This window comes from Hippocampus zosterae, chromosome 3, assembly GCF_025434085.1.
Source record: "Hippocampus zosterae strain Florida chromosome 3, ASM2543408v3, whole genome shotgun sequence".
NCBI lineage: Eukaryota > Metazoa > Chordata > Actinopteri > Syngnathiformes > Syngnathidae > Hippocampus > Hippocampus zosterae.
This window is the reverse complement of record NC_067453.1, coordinates 8,583,155-8,603,838: the sequence shown is the minus strand read 5'-3', so window position 1 is coordinate 8,603,838 and position 20,684 is coordinate 8,583,155. Positions and strand designations below refer to the sequence as shown.

Sequence of the window (20,684 nt, the reverse complement as noted above, 5' to 3'; positions counted from 1 at the left end):
GTGATTCATCCATCCATCCATTTTCGGATCCGCTAATACTCACAAGGGTCACAGGGCTTGCTGGAGCCTATCACAGCTGTCTGCGGGCAGTAAGCGGGGGACACCCTGAACTGGTTCCCAGCCAATCGCAGGGCACACAGAGACGAATAACCATCCACCCTCACACTCACACCTAGGGACAATTTTGAGTGTTCAATCAGCCTGCCGTGCATGTTTTTGGAACGTGGGAGGAAATGTGAGTACCCAGAGAAAACCCATGCAGGCCCGGGGAGAACATGCAAACTCCACACAGGGCAGCCAGAGCTGGAATTGAACCCAGTACCTTTGCACTGTGAGGTCGACCCGCTAACCACTGGGGTACCAGGCCGCCCAGAAATGATAGAGGATTTGCCTACAGACAAGGCACGGGCTCAAACTTGGGTTCAGCAGTCAGGAGTTGCTGTCGTACACCACTGGGCTATCGTTCGCCTATGTTATTCATCAAGTGAAAAAGATTGCATGTTTGCTGATGTGTCAGACGGAGACTACGAAGACGGTGCCTTCCTGGACTTAGACACATGGGACAAATAAGATACTGCATGCACTGGTGGTCATAAATGTCACTCAGCTCGAAAATGATGAGAGCCTGCTTAGCATTGCCCCATCAGCCCCATATTGATTCTTGAAATAATGGGCCTGCTTCAGAATAGATGACCAAACAAATAATGGCAAGCATCAGTATCATGGCATCCAGAGTTCAGTGAGAATAGGGGATCACAAGCAGGCAGGCAGTAACAAAGATGCACATACATTAGATATGTGGGTTGTCACAGGGATCTAGAGGCTGGCCCAAAACTTCAGAGGGGAAAATACTGGATCACAAGTTCTGTCATCTCACACTCTCCGCTTATTGCATCTTGTACCCTTTGGGCCACTAGTCTTTCTCATAGTCTCCCATCGAGAGGGAAAACACAGACATTTCTATCACAACTACCCCCTAGTCCTCCAAGGCAGACAACTGAAAGGTCCCTTGATGCTGAAAAATGGGGATCAAAGTCAACCAGGTAGTCATGTGTGTCAGACATTAAAAACACGAGGGTCGCTACGCTGGCTTAGGAATCACGGCAATGTAAAACCACAAAAGATGGAATGTGAGAGGACTGAAGCAAATGCACTGTAATGGAGAAGGCTAAACAGGAAATGCCAACGTGAAAGGAAGACAGAACACGGTGACAATGCCGGCTTGCTAGCCCTATCATGACTTCCTCGCACTCACCTGGGCCTTTGTCTTGCTGCCTAATTAGTAGCTAACACAACACTTCCACAAGGCATCGTTGTGATGCAATGTGTAATGGCAGAGGACCAAAAAAGCGGGAAGGGAGTAGAAGCAGCCTGAACTGAACCAATTGCATGAACAAGAATACTTCCTGAGGCACACTGGACAAACTAAATCAAAAACAAAGTCCTGAAAACCCCAATAACTCAAAGTAAGCAACAAACAAAAACCCATGACATGAGCACAATGATCTGACGCCAATTGTTCAGCGCTGTGGCTGATGCCTTTACAAGCTGAACATCGTTCCCGAAAGGTAAGTTTTGTCACTCTTCTGTCAACTGTTTGAAACACATTTTCTAGATCTTCTTCGACATTTTGATAGTCAAAGTATTAGAGATTACGACAATGTTCTGAAATCCTTCACGTTATCTTGGTGCTGTAACAGTGGAAACGACCGTTGACGTGGCCTCGGGCTTTGAAGATGTGATAAGGAGTTATCGCTGAACTTTTGCAATGTTGCTAAAACAGATCTATTGTGTCGTGTACTGTAATCCCATTAGCACTGAATATTGCAGGCCACTTTGTTGGTTAGTTTGAACAAATTTTAGCCAAGGGACTTGTTGGATGATCATGTTTGTAGTGGAACCCCACCTGCAATCAGTGTGTATCTATGTATGTTATGTTGTCTTATTAAAAACAAGTCTCATAATAAATTGTTTTTAGGTTAGATAGCACTGGAGGGCAAATCCGTATTATCGTCATTGATACTGACTGATTCATTCTGCTTCAAACAACAAAGCATGTGATGGAAAAGCGGTTAGAACTGCATGACTGTCCGTGTTTTATGTTATGTGTTGTGTTTATTATTTTACTTTATGTTAACTGTTTTGTTAAGCGCTTTGTTACAGCTGCCGCTGTTGTAAAAGCGCTATATAAATCAGCATGTATTGTATTGTATTGTATTGTATTGTATTGTATTGTATTGTGGCACTTCTTTTAAATAAAAATGAGCTAATGCCATGATGACCAACAGGTGCCACACTGGAGGAGAAGCCCTCCAATTGGTCCACCTGTTGTCACAAACGGAACAGAACCATGACAATCGTGGTAAAACGCAAATTAAAAGCATTTAATCATGGTGTTAAAGGACATAATATGGAAACTTTTTTTTTTTTAATTGTGGGGGTCACAGGACTGTCTGGGCACCCATCAAATGTATCATGTGATGCCAGACTGCATCTCAGACCCACTATTAAATAAAAGTAGGATTAATTTGCATGCATATTTATATAATAAAAGGACATAGCATACACAACAATCGAAATATAGAGCATATTGCCTATGAAACAGTAGACTACATAAAATTAAGGTATGAAGGAAAAGAAGAGTTATGGCAGGTGGTTGTTCAACTATCAGTGAGTAGAATGAGAGGAAAGAGCAGTTGCTTGGTCTTCCTGACAAAAAGAGTCAACTCGTCACCCATCCATGCTTTTGCCATGTGGACACATAGTGCACACACACGAATGCAGACCTCACCCATCACTGCCAACCAGTTATGAGCCATGTCCATCCGTTCATACATGTGGTGATACAGTACGTATTGGATGTCAGTCAGTGAGGCAGTGGGAGGGAAAAAAATCGCAGTGCAACACCAGAAGGCTGGGTCACCAAGCTAATGTTTTCTGATGTGTGTGTGTGTGTGTGTGTTTGCGCGCGCGCGCGCGTGTGTGTGTGTGTCCAGTATTTGATTACATCAATGTTGCACCGCATCTTTAATGGGTTGTCCACGGCTGACATCAGTTTTAAATAATTAAACTGTCTTGTCCTCTTTCACACTTTGCTACAAGTAAATCGGGTGGTGTGTTTAGATGATCTTAAGGTGCTCCAGTGACAAATGTTTCCACTTTTTTTTCCAAGGGTCATGTTTCACCTGATTTAGCCTGTTCTAGTGAGAACTGGCCAATGATTTAGCTTCCATTCCAAATGAGCCACAAAATTAACATTTAAAAGCAACCTTAATCTTGACTATTCATCACTACTGCACCAATGGCAAAGAAACATGCAGCAGGCGTTTCTGATAATGACTGCATCAGTTTTTGTGACGAGGAGGTAAATTCTTCACACGGGGTTGTTTGATCAATGCCAGAGACATGTAAATCAATATTGACAGTGTTCTGCTAGTCCTTATCCTTCATCCATCTAATACCCATTCGAATTTTGCTCATTATCTCTCTTCATTCTTTATTGAGCTCCTTCAATTATAAACATTAGCCTTTTTATTCTGTCAAATCTTCAGTTGTTGTTTCTACTCAGGTCTGGGACGCTAATAGATGAATCGCGCTGCTACTTATATTGCTGGCAGGCTACATTATTTCACACGAGCAGGCGTACATGTGGAGAACCTTGGCCATAACAAAAATCTCATGGAGTGGTTCTTAACCTTGTTAGAGGCACCGAACCCAACCGGTTCATATGCACATTCACTAAACCCTTCATTAGTGAAAAATAAAAATCAGATTTAAAAAATAAATAAATTCAAGACATAAACAAACACATTTATTAACAACAGAAAAAAACTTAAATAAAACGTTAAGACATAAGCATATGTTTTTTTTTTTTACTGTGCACAAAACGAACCAGCCAGTGATGGCCAAGCGGGCGTGTCATAACTAATTGATATGTTCAGTCGGATGTGTCTTAACCTCCATGGCAGAGGTTCCATCAAACTCCTGAGACCGATTCACCGAACCCTTAGGGTTCGTTTGAACCCTGGTTAAGAACCATTGCTCTAATAGAAAAGGCCTGCCAGATCCCGAAGTCAAAGGTTGTGATCATGAATCCTTTGGAACTCCAGCATAGTTTCTTAGGATGGGATGAAACAACAGGACACGGTTTGTGTGAAAGGAAATCCAGTGAGCATGTACACAAGCCACCGACGGGCGATTTATCATTGACAGGCAGGCAGCGTAAGACTTTGTTCAATTGTCACTCATTTGAAATGAGTTTTTTTTGTCCTGTTTTTAGCCTTTTGCTTAGATAATAAATTAAACAGTACTGATAAGGTGACTTTCAATTGATGCAGATGGGAAATAGAATCTGAAAGAAAAGTTATTTAAACCTACAATATATTCATGTTCTAGATTTGTGGTTTCAAGCAAGTGTTGAAATACAATATGCCATGCATTAACGCCCAAAATATATGACACATATGATAAATGCTTCCAGTCCACCTAAACAAGTCACAAAAAATAATCGGGAAACTTGGTTAAAAAAAGGCTATCTGACAGAATAAAAATAATTGTTATTATTGGTATTATTTTTTTGTTATTGTTGAAAAAGTAATCAAAAAATGTAAACTGAAGGAGAATATTATGCAGTAACATGAAAGTGACTGTACCTGCAAAAGCTCAATGGCTTTGTTCAAACGCTCCAAAAACGGTGCAGTCTCATTTTTCACAAAAAAAACAACAAAAAAAAAACACATGTTGCGCCTTCTTAAGTAACAAAATATGTTTTTAAAGTTGATGATTGTACACAAAATAAATGAAGTGATCAAATTCATTCTTTACCAAATATTGAATTTTGACAGTTGACATTTGTTAGATTAGTTCAAGTTCAAGTCAACTTTATTGTCAAATGTGCTCTATGCACAGCATATAGCACAGAGGAAATTTCATTACTCTCAACCACAGGTGAGAGAGGAGCCACTGCGGGTGCCCGCACAGCCATCAACAGAATAGTTAACATAAAATGACAAAATAATACCACACAACACATAAGACACAGAGTCGTGCATATTAAACCACTTTTTCTAAATACACTTTGTTTTTTTAAGCAGTTACAGATGCAAGAGGAGAGAATCAAAGTGTCCTTTTCACCAGTGGATCAAAGACGTCATGCTTATTTTATTAGTAAAGTAATAAAGTAAAGTCGGTTAAATTAAGCATTGAGTTAATTGTGGAAGGACACCGCTGACAACGTGTGTGGATGCATGCCACAGCACTAACTATTGAAACAGGGAGTAGACAACCCAAAGCAAGAAAGTGAGCAATGAATGATTCTCATTTGGTTTAGTTATTCAAGCAGACAGAGGTTATGACCTGACAGTGGTTCAATGAGCTCACTAATTATCTCTGAATATTAATACAGAGCCCGGTCACTGACACCTGAGTCTGCTCAATACTGGTTATGAACTGGACTCAATAACAGCAGCTAAGCAGTGTAAGACTGGTCAACTGAAATGACCCGATTATTCCGAAACGTAAAGTCGAGAAATGTCACCGGGGATGTCATTTAGCTTTGGCAGACAAACAATCACATCCCAGATGAACCATTAGCAAAGAGAGAAAACTGCATTCAATATTGAATCAGTCTTGAACCTGTATCTGAACAACATCTGCACAACAGTTCTCAATTTCACGCAGACAATCATATAATTCATGACACAAACCTCACTCTCTCTTTCACGCACACACTCGTGCACTCATGCTCTTCAACAAACCTTTTGCAACCAAACATGATGCGGCTCCATTTCTGCAATATCTGATACATTAGAAACTAGCCCAAACTGAACCTATTCTTCATGCCATTTGCTATTATTATTTCAACAACAATTGGAAGAATAAATGAGAACAACGAACGATGGGAATCGGTTTACTGATCAATTATGTCGAGGATGACACAATTTCCCTTAAACATGCCATATGCCAGTGTCACACTGAGTAGAATTCTGCAGCCCAAAGGAAGTGTGCCATTACCAGAGGTCTCGTGAATGCGGCATATACATAACGATATTTTTGTCTATGTAATTTGATATATTCTGGAATTAATATTCAATAGTATATATATTAATATATATTATATATACAGTATAATATTTTCATTCATTGATTCATTCATCTTCCTAACCGCTTGATCCTCACTAGGGTCGCGGGGGGTGCTGGAGCCTATCCCAGCTGTCTCCGGGCAGTAGGCGGGGGACACCCTGAATCGGTTGCCAGCCAATCGCAGGGCACACAGAAACGAACAACCATCCGCACTCACACTCACACCTAGGGACAATTTAGAGTGTTCAATCAGCCTGCCATGCATATTTTTGGAATGTGGGAGGAAACCGGAGCACCCGGAGAAAACCCACGCAGGCCCGGGGAGAACATGCAAACTCCACACAGGGAGGCCGGAGCTGGAATCGAACCCGGTACCTCTGCACTGTGAAGCCAACGTGCTAACCACTGGACTACCGGGCCGATATTATTTTCATTTTTAATGTATTTATTTTATTTTGGTTTCATGAGATAAATTGTTTAAAGATTTACTGAACACAAAGTTATGTTTAAGCATGTCCTCTTCCGGTCAGCCATCTTAGAAAAGACATTATTGCTGCCTGTCCATCAAAAGCAGAGAGCCGTGATTGAATTCCTTGCTTTGGAAGGGGAACTGCCACCCAGCATTCTCAAGTGGTTGCAAAATGTGGACAGAGAAGCTGCAATAGGCTACAGCACGGTCAAAAAGTGGGAGTCCAGCATCAACGGCGAAGAACAGGCGCCTGCTATGAGTGACCTCCATAACAAGCAAAGGAGTGGGAAAACATCTTCAGCGGTTAATTCTGGGCAAGGGTCGAGGCGCTGACCAGATAATATTATAGAGCCACCATCGATGACATTCCTGAATATGCCGTGGAAGTGTAGAAAAGTGGTGAAAGAGTGAGGCTCTGCAACGGGTTGATGCATGTGGGTTCGCAGACAACTCGCAGAGGTGCACAAGGAGCTCTGTTTTGAAGCTGGTTTGGGGATCTTTTTCAGAGTCGCAAAGGTAATGGATGTGTCTTTTTTCAAGTGGATAGCGACTGGGAATTGGACTTGATTTCATCACTTTGAGTCTGTGTCTGAAAGAGCATTAGCTCAATGGCGTCACCCCATGAACAAAGAAATTCAGTTGCGGTTCTCAGCTTCCGATGGGCATCCAGCAATGATGCTGTGTCCAAAATGTCTGACAGGAAGAGGACTTAAACAAATATATAAACTACAAACTGATATATATATATATATGTTTTTTGCATGTTTATATATATATATATATATATATATATATATATATATATATATATATATATATATATATATATATATATATATATATATATATTTTACTATTCAATTATTCATTCATTCATTCATTCATCTTCCGAGCCGCTTGATCCTCACTAGGGTCGCGAGGGGTGCTGGAGCCTATCCCAGCTGTCTTCGGGCAGTAGGCGGGGGACACCCTGAATCGGTTGCCAGCCAATCGCAGGGCACACAGAAACGAACAACCATTCGCACTCACACTCACACCTAGAGACAATTTAGAGTGTTCAATCAGCCTGCCACGCATGTTTTTACTGGGCCGCCCCTATTCAATTATTAGTAAGTTTAATTACATAGGGCTCATGACTTTCTTGACTACCCGTGTATGATAATGTGCACCCTAAAATAACACAACCTGTAAATAATATTAAATAACATAACAAAATGTGAAATTATTCAACTGGTATAAAAGACAATGCATCACAATCTTTCATTGGAAAGTGATGGACATAAAAACAAAACTTAAGTGGGTCAACAAGTCCAATGCAAAATCAAATAATGGCAACATGAAGGAAATGAGGGATAAACTTGATTAAACCTTCAAACCACTTCAGGGCAAAGTGACTGGATAAAAAGTATCACACTGTCTTAAAGGGGAAAAAAAATATCAACACAGCAATGGTTGCGTTTTCACAAAGCCCAGGCAATCAATTCAGACGTCTGTAGGTCTCCTGTTGAGCTCAACGGGGGATCCCTTTACACCTAGACGTGTCTGGCTCCATTTCATTTCTGTGCCTTCACACAATTTCTGCTTTATCTTCGGAATCAGCTAAACAACACTTCTACCACTTCGAACACCAGATCCATAAAAACAATCACATTTTCAACCTCAGTCAACATGACTTCGCATAAAACCAAATGGTATATATAGGTCAAAAGGAGGTTTCAATTCTCACAGCTTGTTTCCTGTGAGTAAAATCTATTTCCCTCTTTTCACAGAGCACCATCACAATACAAACGATCGAAGATCGAAGTGGGTATGGATATAGAAACAATGGGCCTCATTCCCGAACAGGTTCAGATTTTTTTTAAATAATTTACAAACACATCCACAAAAAATGGCATTCAATCACACGTTCCCTGACATATTTCCAATACATCTACACTAGATACAGTATGTCGCAGCATTTGTGAGATGAAGATGTTGCGTTATTTACAGTGCCTCGATATTGGTGTGGTCTTGTCGCATAAAATGTTGAGTTGTTTTTGGGTGTGCTACATGTCGGCATGCTACAGTGCTCTTTTCTTTCCTTGTTTCAGTACAGCGGCACCTGATTCACCGCGTAAATCACACGTTCCCTGACATATTTCCAATACATCTACACTAGATACAGTATGTCGCAGCATTTGTGAGATGAAGATGTTGCGTTATTTACAGTGCCTCGATATTGGTGTGGTCTTGTCGCATAAAATGTTGAGTTGTTTTTGGGTGTGCTACATGTCGGCATGCTACAGTGCTCTTTTCTTTCCTTGTTTCAGTACAGCGGCACCTGATTCACCGCGTAAACCATGTGACCACATGATTTACACATGATTGGCCGATGGGCCCACGTGAGTTCTCCGTGTCGGTCACCTGATAAAAAATAGGTTTCTATGCACTGTATGTTTTTGTCTTGGAAAATGATAGATAGAAATTCCTGTATCTGCTACCTGGAACCACACCAAAAGATACATGCCATGAACAACCACGTAGGTTGGGGGGTTTGGGTGACGTAATTACCCTACTCGCTTGAGAATTGATCATGCACAATAAGTGTGAGAGGAAGCCCGGCATGCTACTGTCCTTAATTATGTTTTTGAGGATTTGCTTCTCGGCCATTACCAGAAAAGATCATATATGGCCAACCTAACTGGGACATACTTTTGGCAATGTGAATCTTTTAACAATTTCTGATAACAGTTTTCATGGCATGAACCCCCATTTAAAATCTCTAAAATCTCAATAAAACTTTCCAGGGATTTCAATTAGTTCAGGTCATGACAAAACACGTCTAACAGTCATTGTTTGTGAATCTGGGCTAAATTGAGAGAGAGAGAGAGAGAGAGAGAGAGAGAGAGAGAGAGAGAGAGAGAGAGAGAGAGAGAGAGAGAGAGAGAGAGAGAGAGTGAGAGAGAGAGAGGTATGGCAAGGCAACATATATAATCTTGCATCCGAATGAATTCCTATACGTCTGATTGTATGACTTGAAGCAGTCAAGTAAATACCCCGCACAATTCCAAAACCATTCTGTGCTTCCACCTTATTAGGTATAAATAGCGCGCAAAACTCTTCTGCCTTCTGGCTTTGCAGGGAGCCAAACTGATGTATCAACGTGAAAGGCCGCAACATATGAAAGCCATTTATTTTACTGCATGTCTGCATGAAATCTGCAATACGCCCGAGCACGCACACACTCAACATACGGCGAGAGAAAGCGTGAGACTAAATGTGCGTGTTGGAAGCATTTCTATATCCACTCCACCTGCAGCAACAGCAGAGATGGGAGGGAATGGTCAATCTGTAATCATTAGGCGGGCAGGTAGGAATGGCAGAAGAAAGAGCGCTACGGTGGTGTGACTGAAATGCGGGGATAACAAGATTAAGGCAAGTGCGATTCATCTTCTCAGACATTTTGTGCCTTGGCCGCCCACTGCAATGTCTGCCGCTACTTCATCACTTGCTTTGCTCTGCATCTTTAGTCCATTAGTTGTTTTCGATCAGGTGTTTTCAAGCACAGCCAATTATCCAACTATCATCTGGAACAAAACTTTGGGATACAGATGTATAAACACCGCTAAATTAACGTGTGGTCTCACAAAAGAAGTGAAACACAATACTCTTTCTCGTGGGAAAGTGCATGGTGCAGCATTAAACCCGCTATTGATTCTGTTAATTAACACTTCACTTGAAAAAGACTATTGATCCTTGATTAAGTAGTTCAGGTCCAGCTACAGGTAGTGCAGCAAGCTTTCCTTCAATTCTTGTGTCACGATTTTTCTCTGTCTTCTAATCTCTTTGATTTTAAAACCATGGGACATGTCAGACCTCAGGAGTCTGCAAACAAGGACCATGCCTGTGCTTAAGCGCACAGTAACCGCAACCATCCGCTTCAGACATGCCTTTTAAAGTTCCCCTCAGTCTGTCTCTCCATCCTTAACTCAATTCCTCCTCTACCTCTCCTCCTTTTGCCATCACTATTCGGGTACCAGAGAGGGACTTTGAAGTTTTACTCCTTGAGGACCAGGTCAAGTCACTCAGGCTAATTAGATGTTCCGATCCCACCAGCGGTGGCAGGATCAGTCGCTACCAGCTTGCGACCTCAGAGGGAGATATGAGGAAAATATGAAGAGCAAACACACACTGCTGCATTCTGAGGATCACTCCGGTCTCCCAGCTACACGCGAGAGCGTGCGGCTTGTAATGATTTAACCTGCCCTGAAACTAAAGGGCGGATTAAAGTCGCAGATATGCACCTTGTAATGATACAGAGAAGCGTCTGATCTCAATGGTAAAGCTTGTCAGAGTGGAGTTGATAGGAGTGGGATTCTTTTCTCTATTATATGCACACAATCGGAATCAGTAAAATGATCAGCATTACTGGAGCTTGATCAATATCGAATTTTGACATCCATTCCATAGTCCATGAAGCCTTCCTATAACATACGATAAGAATAATAGTTAAAAAATATATAATAAAAAAATAATAGTAATATACTTTGCTTTCTTCAAATGTTCAGATGGTTCTAATGCAACTGATTTGTACTGCACCACGTTTTGGCACTCTTAATTGTGGTACCCAGTAAATTGGTAAAGTTCCTGCAGGCTGGGACTTGAAAAACCTCAATCTTGTGTTTGGTTGGTATGGAATCCTTGCTGCCAGTCTGTTGACAACAGAAACAGTGTGGTGTGGTATAAAATGATGATTAACACGAATATAAAAAAGCTTAATGCAATGAGAGGCTAAAATAAAGTCATCAACACTCACAGTCACTGAGATTTAAGATAGGGACGAAAGGGGTTATTCCTTTCTTAGTCAACTCTAATTTACGAGGAGTATGTCTGTGAAAATGTCCCTATTAAGATCAAAAAATGTTTGTTGTTGAAGAAAAATGACAGATTTACCAAACCAGCACCGGTGCTCATAGTTTGAACTCAGAGCTCAATTTGTGGAGAAAAAGTTGATAGGGGAATGCAGTCCTGTATTAACATTAAAAAAAAAAAAAGCGGCATCTAAAAATATGACGTGATGGCTCTCACATGCTACTATAGGCAATAAGTGAGACATAAACACAGGCAAGCAGTAGTGAGAGAATATGAAAAAAAGTGATTACTGGATTCAAGAAAATAGTTCTTGAAATGGGACATCAATTCATAATAGCGCGCAATGCCCATCAACACACTCGAGGTTCAAAAATCCCACTTCAATGAAAATGTTCACCCCAAAGTTTCAAATTCAGCCAATTTTGTGGAACTGTGCCCCAAACTGACAGCAACAGCAGAGCTCCCTCTTTGAGGTTGTGTGCAAAGATTCCTGTCCACAGACATGCTAGAGGCCAGGAAGTGGAAACGAGAGTGACAATGGTTGAGTTAAGTAATTGCTATCAAAGTGCACCTTCAGCACAAGCCTTGGTCTCGTCGGAAACCTGTCAGTGGATTTGCCATGTGTTCCTATCTCACCTGCCACACGCAAATGCACACACGTGCGTCTCTAAAATGACGATGCCCCGTGTATATACAGTTCTACAGAGTCAGCCAAAATAATGTATAAACACAAATCACATTAATATTTAAAGACCAAGTTTATTCACAAATCACAAGACTAATACAAGTCATCTTTGGCCACAAAATTACAGGTGGCCAAAATGGTGGCAATTGGTTTCGAGACATTTTGTATGTATGGCAACTACTACTTGGGTAATGTTGGCCAAAGTGACCAAGGGGATTGCTGCACATAAAATGCCCATTTTGTGTCAGAGGGAAACCAACTGAGTCGGTTTCCTGCGCTACAAAATATTACCTATCAGGGAGAACACATGAAGGGAGAAGATGCACGTGCAGTAATCCCATTGGACACTTTGGCCAACATTACCCAACAAGTAGTTTGCCACACACAGAAATGTCTGGAAGCAAATAGTGAAGCTACGAGGCAAATACTTTGTGTCAAGGAATTTTTTTTTTGTGGTTGACTTATATGACACTTATCACTTCTTTCCCTCCAGCCCTACCTGATGCAAACAGCATTTCATCTACCGGTACATTTAAAACAGGTGTCACCAACATTTTTGAGGGTGAGAGCAACTTCATGTGTACCGATTGTGTGAAGGGCTACCAAATTGATACACGTCTGAAATAACATATTTGTCCAAAATACCTTCAATAATATGAGGATGTGTTATTTTTAATACTTGATGATTTAAATTGTCAGACTTTGATCGTGTTTCGAAATGTCTCACAGTACTGCCAATGTTTGCATTTTTAAATCATAATTTCTACTAGCAAATCACAATGTCCAGGCACTGGCGGGCTACTCAAGTGGTCTTCACGGGCTACCTGGTGCCCGCGGGCACCATGTTGGTGACCACTGATTTAAAATATATTTGGTGTTGAAAATAATTTTTAATACGGTTAAGGATATTTAAATCATGTAAAAGGGGTTATATTAGGAAACAAAAACGGTTTCTCGCTATCGCAGTATGTAATTGATAGGAGGTGGGTCCAGAATGTATCCTCAGGGATGACCAGGGGTTTTGCTTTCGAACATTTACACTTTCTTGCATACCAAACTAACCATGCCACCACTTTTTTTCTGCAGTTGTGCTCCAGACATGCTTGAACAGAAAAGCACCTTCTTCAAACTATTCCCACAGCAATGAAGCCATGGACTTAGTATTTCATTATTTCTTTTTCTAGGGAAAGACTGCTCAAAAATAGCATCAGGCGTAGTAGCAGCTTTGTTTCTACAGCAGTCATGTAATCCAAATTGGCACACAACTCCAAAGCTGTTATAGCGCCTTACTAAAAGATGCTAATGCGGGAGTAAAGTCAAAATACAAGCAACTTTTTGTATTTAAAAACACTTCTTAAACATGAATATAAATGTCCCCCTCTTGTGCCCTCTTGTGTAATACAGAAAGTATTAAGCGGCGCACGGTTCAGAAATGTCGCATGTCGGGACCACTGTGAAGCAAGCATAACGACAAGTAAAAGGTGATGCCTTCAGCGTAAGAGGAGTGAGCGAACTGGGGAGACGTCAAACTAAGGGGATTATTCAAACTGACTGCTTATCAGGCACCACTATCAGAGTTGCAATGCCATTCCGTTCAGAGACTGAAAGATTCACGTGATGTAAATGAAGGAATTTATTTTCCATTTGCAGAATTTGTAGTGTAAGCAAGTCTGCGCTCTGCTTTCAATCCCTTAGGCAAACAATTACAGCGTGGCCTCAGCGGGTGTCCTTTTAAGGCAATTTTCTGGTGGCACTATCTTGTCCTCCATCCCCAAGTATTCCATCAAAACAAAGGCCAATTTTGCAACACGACAAATTTGAAAGGCATGTCAACTGGACTGCTCTGCAAGAAACTTGACAAGCAAAAAGGGTTTGTCCTATAATACTGTATACTGTATGTAAAAACTCTGACCGTAGCCATCAGTGCAAAACTGGAATAAAATCAAAGAAAATAAAAACAGGACGAATCCCAATTTCGAGCCGTTACTATGCTACAAGCAGTATCTTAACAGGATTCGTCATTCAAGCAGCTTAATGTCCAAAGTTGAGCTAGATAAATAATTCATGTACATTACTGCGTTTTGGGAAGTCCGGAGCAATGTTTCCCAAGAGAAGGCCATCAACCAGCATTCATTACCATTATATTACCATTTGCCTAATGACAAATAAACAACATCAACTTTCCGTTTCCCCATCAAAACCCAAGACACTCTACAAAACAAATGCTTCTTCTGAGTGGGACCACAAAGCTCTTAACACACTTCGATTCTACTGTCGAATTTTAAAAACAATGCAAATCATTACGTTATTCTCCGCACAGCCCAATAAACTCACTAATGACTTCTATAAACAAACCCTAAAGTTCCTACAGGACTATCATCATGACTATCGAGTGAGATGAGATCACAGTCAGCACGAAATTGAAAAAAAACAACCCCGCTATCTCATATTTGAATTTCCTATCCTATACAGGTATTCCTTTCAATTTTCTCTCTCTCTCTGAAACTTGATAAAATCATGCGGTTCCAAAAAAGAATGACATTGTGCCTTTTGAGGAGGTTCAGCCCGAGTTGTTGTCAAATAACCGTCGGTTGTCTGGGGAGAGTGTTTTTTTTTCCACACTTTCAAACGTTGTTTTAGCCTAGAGCTCCAAGGACTTGCCTGTCATGCCTGCTCACAAGCAACAGGTTTGCGCAGCGGCTCGGTATTGAGAAGAGCATGATTGCATAACCATCGAGGAGGCATGACGGAGGCGTCTGATCATCCCAAATTTATTCTGCAGAGTGACAAGCGACATGCAGCCAGTCGTAAAGATCTCTCCTCAAAAGACGTGAAGAACAAGGCGTCCTGAAATAGAGGACATAGCCTTCTGATCCCCACATAATCTCCGCAGTCTTGCATTTGATATAAATATATATGGAAGCAACTGAGGAGTCTTAAATATGTTCCTCAAAACTATGACAGGTTTCCCAGGATGTGTAAACTAATACTTTCTAAAATAAAATGCATTCTCAAAGTTTAAGATCGCACGAGAATAGGAAAATAAAGCTGTCTTGTACATAAAATAAGACTGGCGATCATTACTCTCTTCCCTCCACAAACCAAACATGGAGTCAAACACAGCAAACTAAACATGAACTATTTTATTCCCCATGACGTATGAATATGTCAAGAAAAGCTACCATGACTGCCTAACCGTGACGTATTTAAACATCATTTCATTTATTTATTTATTTATTTTTGCGTTGTAGAGAGTTGAATCGTATGACGCAGCCCCTGACTAACGATCAGGCTTGTCTGAATTATAAATCTTTAAAAATCTGTCCATCAGGTGGCAGCGGGTGTAAGGGATCAGCCAGGAACATGCTGCAGAACAAGTGGAGTTGTGGAGTAGCGTGTCGTTAGTAGAGTGTATTCGAACCAGTAGCGATGGAGGAATCAAAACAATTAACCCGTGAGCAATGATTCTGGGGAAGAAAATGACCTAACCGTGACGAGGGAGGTGGAGCTGCTGAAAGCAGGATGCATTCGTCCGCGCAAAAGTCACAAGCGACCACCCAAAAAGGCTCCGTGTGCATGAACATTGTCTACCTCATGCAAAGGCCACACCGCAGTTGTCTTCGCAAAGTGAAACCAGAATGCGGTGTAAGACATGCTGTGTGCCTTTGTATCAGGGCAATGCCTTCATTTTGTACCACACACACACACAAATAAATAAATACAATAAAAACATGCATAAATTGCAAGGTGAAGGGGGCACACACATGCACGGGCACAAAATTGCCTGGTGGAGGGGATACACATGCAAGCACGTGAATGTGCATGTGCACACACTCCTTAAACTCGTTGTTTGTTTGTGTCTGTTCATGGTTCATTTCATCCGTTCAATAGAGTGAAGGTAAATATTTTTGCTATCAAAAGCCCTTTCGTGCTGTTGTTTGCTGTTTTGTCGAAGGAAAGTCTTATTTAGATGCTTGAGATGTCACAAAAGCAAAAAAAATAGTGGTGCCATTGTTAAAATGATGCTTGTAATGAATGCTTTTACAAAAAGGCCTTTTTCTTCATGGAATGTCGCTACTTTCTAATGCTGATTGCGAAAGAACAGAAAAAAAGATCCTCATCTTTCCTGTGGTAGGCTTCGTTTTCGTTTCGCCGTCGAACACAACAATTTGTAGCCCTTGCAAATCAGTCAAAATCCAAGGGCTGCGATGGAGGCGTTTGCTCCAGCGAAAATGGCAGAAGTCAATGAGTGAATAAAAAAAAAAAAGTGTGACTTACCTTCATTAGTACTGACTCGCTGAGTTTCTCACGATTGACGATCTTTATGGCGACTTTCTGGCATGTAACACAGTGAACTCCAAGCTTGACCAATCCTACAAAAAGCAAAACAAACACCTCATTAAGTCCAACAGTTTGATGCTGAATAAAGTTTGTATTTTACATGAAAGCAAAGAAAATGCATTCATTAGCGGACGAAAATTGATTCTGTGCATGTCATAGCATTTCTCTTGGCTGCACTGCTTTCAGCATGTGTGCATGTATGTCACATTTCAGCACTAGTTCTGGCTGATACAACTTAAACTTGATGAGCAAACGGGCTGTTGCTTTCACCAATCACGTTGACATTTCATCCTTACTAGGTCTCCAAGCCGAGCTTCAACGACATCAGCGTTTTTCCATCTTCTAATTGGTTTGTCATAACAAAACTTGTGTCACCGCCAACTTTGACTCGCAAAACCCATCTGTACCGATCTGCACATGTAGATGCATCAAAAAAAAAAAAAAGATCAGCACCTGATGTGACAAAATGTATTTCATTATGATGGTATATTTTTGTCATGTAATTAGAAACATACAAAACATTTCTGAATTGCTCCAGATCCTGTATGTTGCACAGTTATGTGCTTTTAGACCACATTTATGTATCGTATTTACCAGGTGGATTAAGTCCGATAAATCCCAACAGAAGGGCCAGGTGCCAAATGAAAGGTTGACACTCACGACAGCGGGGTGGTGTAGTCAATAAAAATAAAGTACCTGTAGATTTCCGCTGAGATTTTAATGGGCCTGTGGTTGCTGAATTTAATGCGATGTATCGTGATATATGAACTGAGAAGACATTGTTTACTGACCACACTGATGTAAAATGGCCTGTGACTTTAAGCCCCCCCCCCCACCCAGTTATTGACTGCATTCGTGTAGTGACACTTCCTTGAATTGCTCTCCAGGGTTTATGTGAATCATAAAAACAGTAAGAGATTGGGCTAGTTGGGTTATTGATTTCTTCGATGTGCTAAACAGTTGCAATGCAGTTGTGTTGTGTTAGCCACAACACACGTAACTGGAGAGTCAACAGACACACACAGAGCCAGCCGATGAGTCTGAAATCAAACCGGCGTACGTGCATGCATGAAAAGACATGACAACCACAGAAGAATAATACATTTCTGAAATCACGCAACAGAAAAAAAGCTTCACTTGAAATATTCTCAGCAGGTGTTCCAAAGCAATTCCGCACTGGCACCCCCATTGATGTGGCATTGTAAAATACCATAAACTAAACTTGTGATTCACTGCACAGTGAAAATTCAAGGCTGTCGGCTCTGCCTTAATAAATGCCTCCTGATATTTTTAGTCACACCATCAGTCACAGGCAAAGTGGAGAACAGGTATGGATAAGTAAAGGACTGTACAGTTACATTGGAGCCGCATTATTTCTGCGCATTCGTCGGACACAAGAAACCCTGAACAGCCATTCATCAATCCATCCATCTTTCCGTTGAAAATGAATTTTACAGGCATTTTTTACTGTCAACTAAGTCAAATATAGCACAAAATGTATGGATATGTTAACGATGACTGAAGTGTAGTGCTGCACGATTTTGGAAATGCAAGATATGCACGATAGATGTTGAATATAGCAATATCAATATTATTGCAATACTGAACATGTTCTGAAATAATCCATCCATCCATCCATCCATCCATCCATCCATCCATTTTCTGAACCGCTTAATCCTCACTAGGGTCGCGGGGGGTGCTGGAGCCTATCCCAGCCGTCTTCGGGCAGTAGGCGGGGGACACCCTGGATCAGTTGCCAGCCAATCGCAGGGCACACAGAGACGAAAAACCATCCACGCTCACAATCACACCTAGGGACAATTTAGAGCGTCCAATAAGCCTGCCATGCATGTTTTTGGAATGTGGGAGGAAACCGGAGCACCTGGAGAAAACCCACGCAGGCCCGGGGAGAACATGCAAACTCCACACAGGGAGGCCGGAGCTGGAATCGAACCCGGTACCTCTGCACTGTGAAGCCGACGTGCTAACCACTGGACTGGGCCGCTCGAAATAATACATTTGAAAGATTTTTTTCCTGTGGCAAAAAAAGAAAGCCCAATGTACTGTTCGCTCTAATAATTGTAATACCCCTAGATTGTGTTTTCCTATTGGATAGCGATCGGCATTTGGGTTTGTGTTGGTCAAATTCCAATAGAAGCATACATACAGTTGCATATGAAACTTATTGGATGCCTTTGTGCAATGACATATTTTTTGATATATTATGCAGCCCTTTTCAAGTGTAACAATGATAACGTCTGAAACTGTCCATCCATCCAGGTGGGGACGACACCCTGGACTGGTGGCCAGTCAAACACAAGTAACACATAGAGACTGAAAAACAGTCACATGCATGTGTATAAGAATGTCACTGAGTGGAACTGCATCCACCGAGGGGAATGAACCACTCCACCAACATTGACTTGATTTGTGCATGAATCAACATTAAAAGTAAAAAAATAATAATAAAAAATAAGAATTCTTGACCCAATCCACACATTTTCTCGATCACTTGTCTTCATTGAGGTTGCGGGTGAGCCTGAGCCGATCCTAGCTGAATTTGGGTGGGAGGCAGGGTCGCCTCTGTACTGGTTGTCAGCCATGCACAGTGTTTTCTTGTAACTGTTGTTTCTTTTGGCTCGATCTTGCCATGATATTTACAGGTGATGTTGGCCATTTACACAGCTAAATAACCTGATAGCCAAAGACTTTTAAATTTAAATTCCGTCAAATTTGAACAAGATAAAAAGAAAAATGAGGCAGAGTGCACGAAAGAGAAAATATTAAGTACAGTATATTAAAAATATCCTCTGGATGAAGGTCAAATACTTGAAACTATTGATCGTATTCGAAAGCACATTAACTGTGGAATAATGACACACATTGTACAGTAGGGAGGCCCTGGCTTATTAGTCAAGGGCTCACAAGGGTGGAGATGAAGCTGCAAGGAGAGGAGGAATGGAGAGAAGAGATGAGAATGAGGATCTTATAAAAAATGTTGACGATTCGGGTGAGAGCAGAAGGCACTTGATCAAGATGTGTAACAGCAGTCAAAACCATTAGCCCTGTGAGGATTATCATATGCTAATCGACGCCAAAGATGCTCATGAGTCATGATAAATACTTCAAGACTAAATATCTTCCTGAAAACATATGGTACCAACAGGATTAATGCCGCAATATCCATCTTCTGAAGTCTAATGTTTGCTTTAGTGAGAAAAGTCTGCAAAGAAAAGCCATTATGATTTCAAATCCATCCTGTTTGTATCTTCCAAATAAACTCCTTTGAACAGCATAACAAAAATGGAATAGAAGTGATAAGTTAAGATAAGATTATTCATTCATTCATTCATTCATCTTCCGAGCCGCTTGATCCTCACTAGGGTTGCGGGGGGTGCTGGAGCCTATCCCAGCTGTCTCCGGGCAGTAGGCGGGGGACACCCTGAATCGGTTGCCAGCCAATCGCAGGGCACACAGAAACGAACAACCATTCGCACTCACACTCACACCTAGGGACAATTTAGAGTGTTCAATCAGCCTGCCACGCATGTTTTTGGAATGTGGGAGGAAACCGGAGCACCCGGAGAAAACCCACACAGACCCGGGGAGAACATGCAAACTCCACACAGGGAGGCCGGAGCTGGAATCGAACCCGGTACCTCTGCACTGTGAAGCCGACGTGCTAACCACTGGACTACCGGGCCGCCCAAGATAAGATTAGGAAACCTTTATTTGTCTCACAATGGAGAAATTCACACTTTACAGCAGCAACATTTGGAGGGAAGAAAGGAGAAAAACATGAAGTATTCGCATGCACAAAATTCATTTAAAAATGAACTGTAGACAGTACAGAATGCAAAATAAAATATAAAAGATATAAGCATATATAGGTATGCAACTGCATATTTGCTACATAAGGTGGCTGTGCTATTTAAAATGGGTGAGTGGGGGTGAGTTCAGGTTTTTCAGGTGCTTCTCTTCAGTATCCTACGAGTGGCGGTACCTCTCCTTTTTGCAGAGCAGGTGTATCAGTCTCTGGCTGAAGGAACTGCCCATGGGATTCCGTCACATTTTAACATGAAATTCAATAACTATAAACGTGTGGTTTTGCAGGACATGACAATTTCATACCATCTGGCATCCATGTTCTTAAATCAATAACTCTGACAGTGGGAGCGGAGTGGTGGGCAAATGCAGTGACCCTGCCGATCTGAAGCTCAAGTGCAAACACTGGGACTAAACGGATGAGCTGTTGTG

The 20,684-nt window shown here is 41.4% G+C and overlaps 1 protein-coding gene across 3 annotated transcripts in view; it reads right to left on the bottom strand.

Annotated features, from left to right (window-relative positions):
• The window catches only part of brsk2a (BR serine/threonine kinase 2a), a 196,639-nt gene that overhangs the window by 73,512 nt on the left and 102,443 nt on the right, over positions 1-20,684 (bottom strand). For all 3 annotated transcript variants that reach the window (XM_052060055.1, XM_052060056.1, XM_052060057.1), the window contains exon 2: positions 16,365-16,459. In XM_052060055.1, coding sequence (XP_051916015.1) covers positions 16,365-16,459 — 95 coding nt within the window. The remainder of the gene's footprint in view (positions 1-16,364; positions 16,460-20,684) is intronic.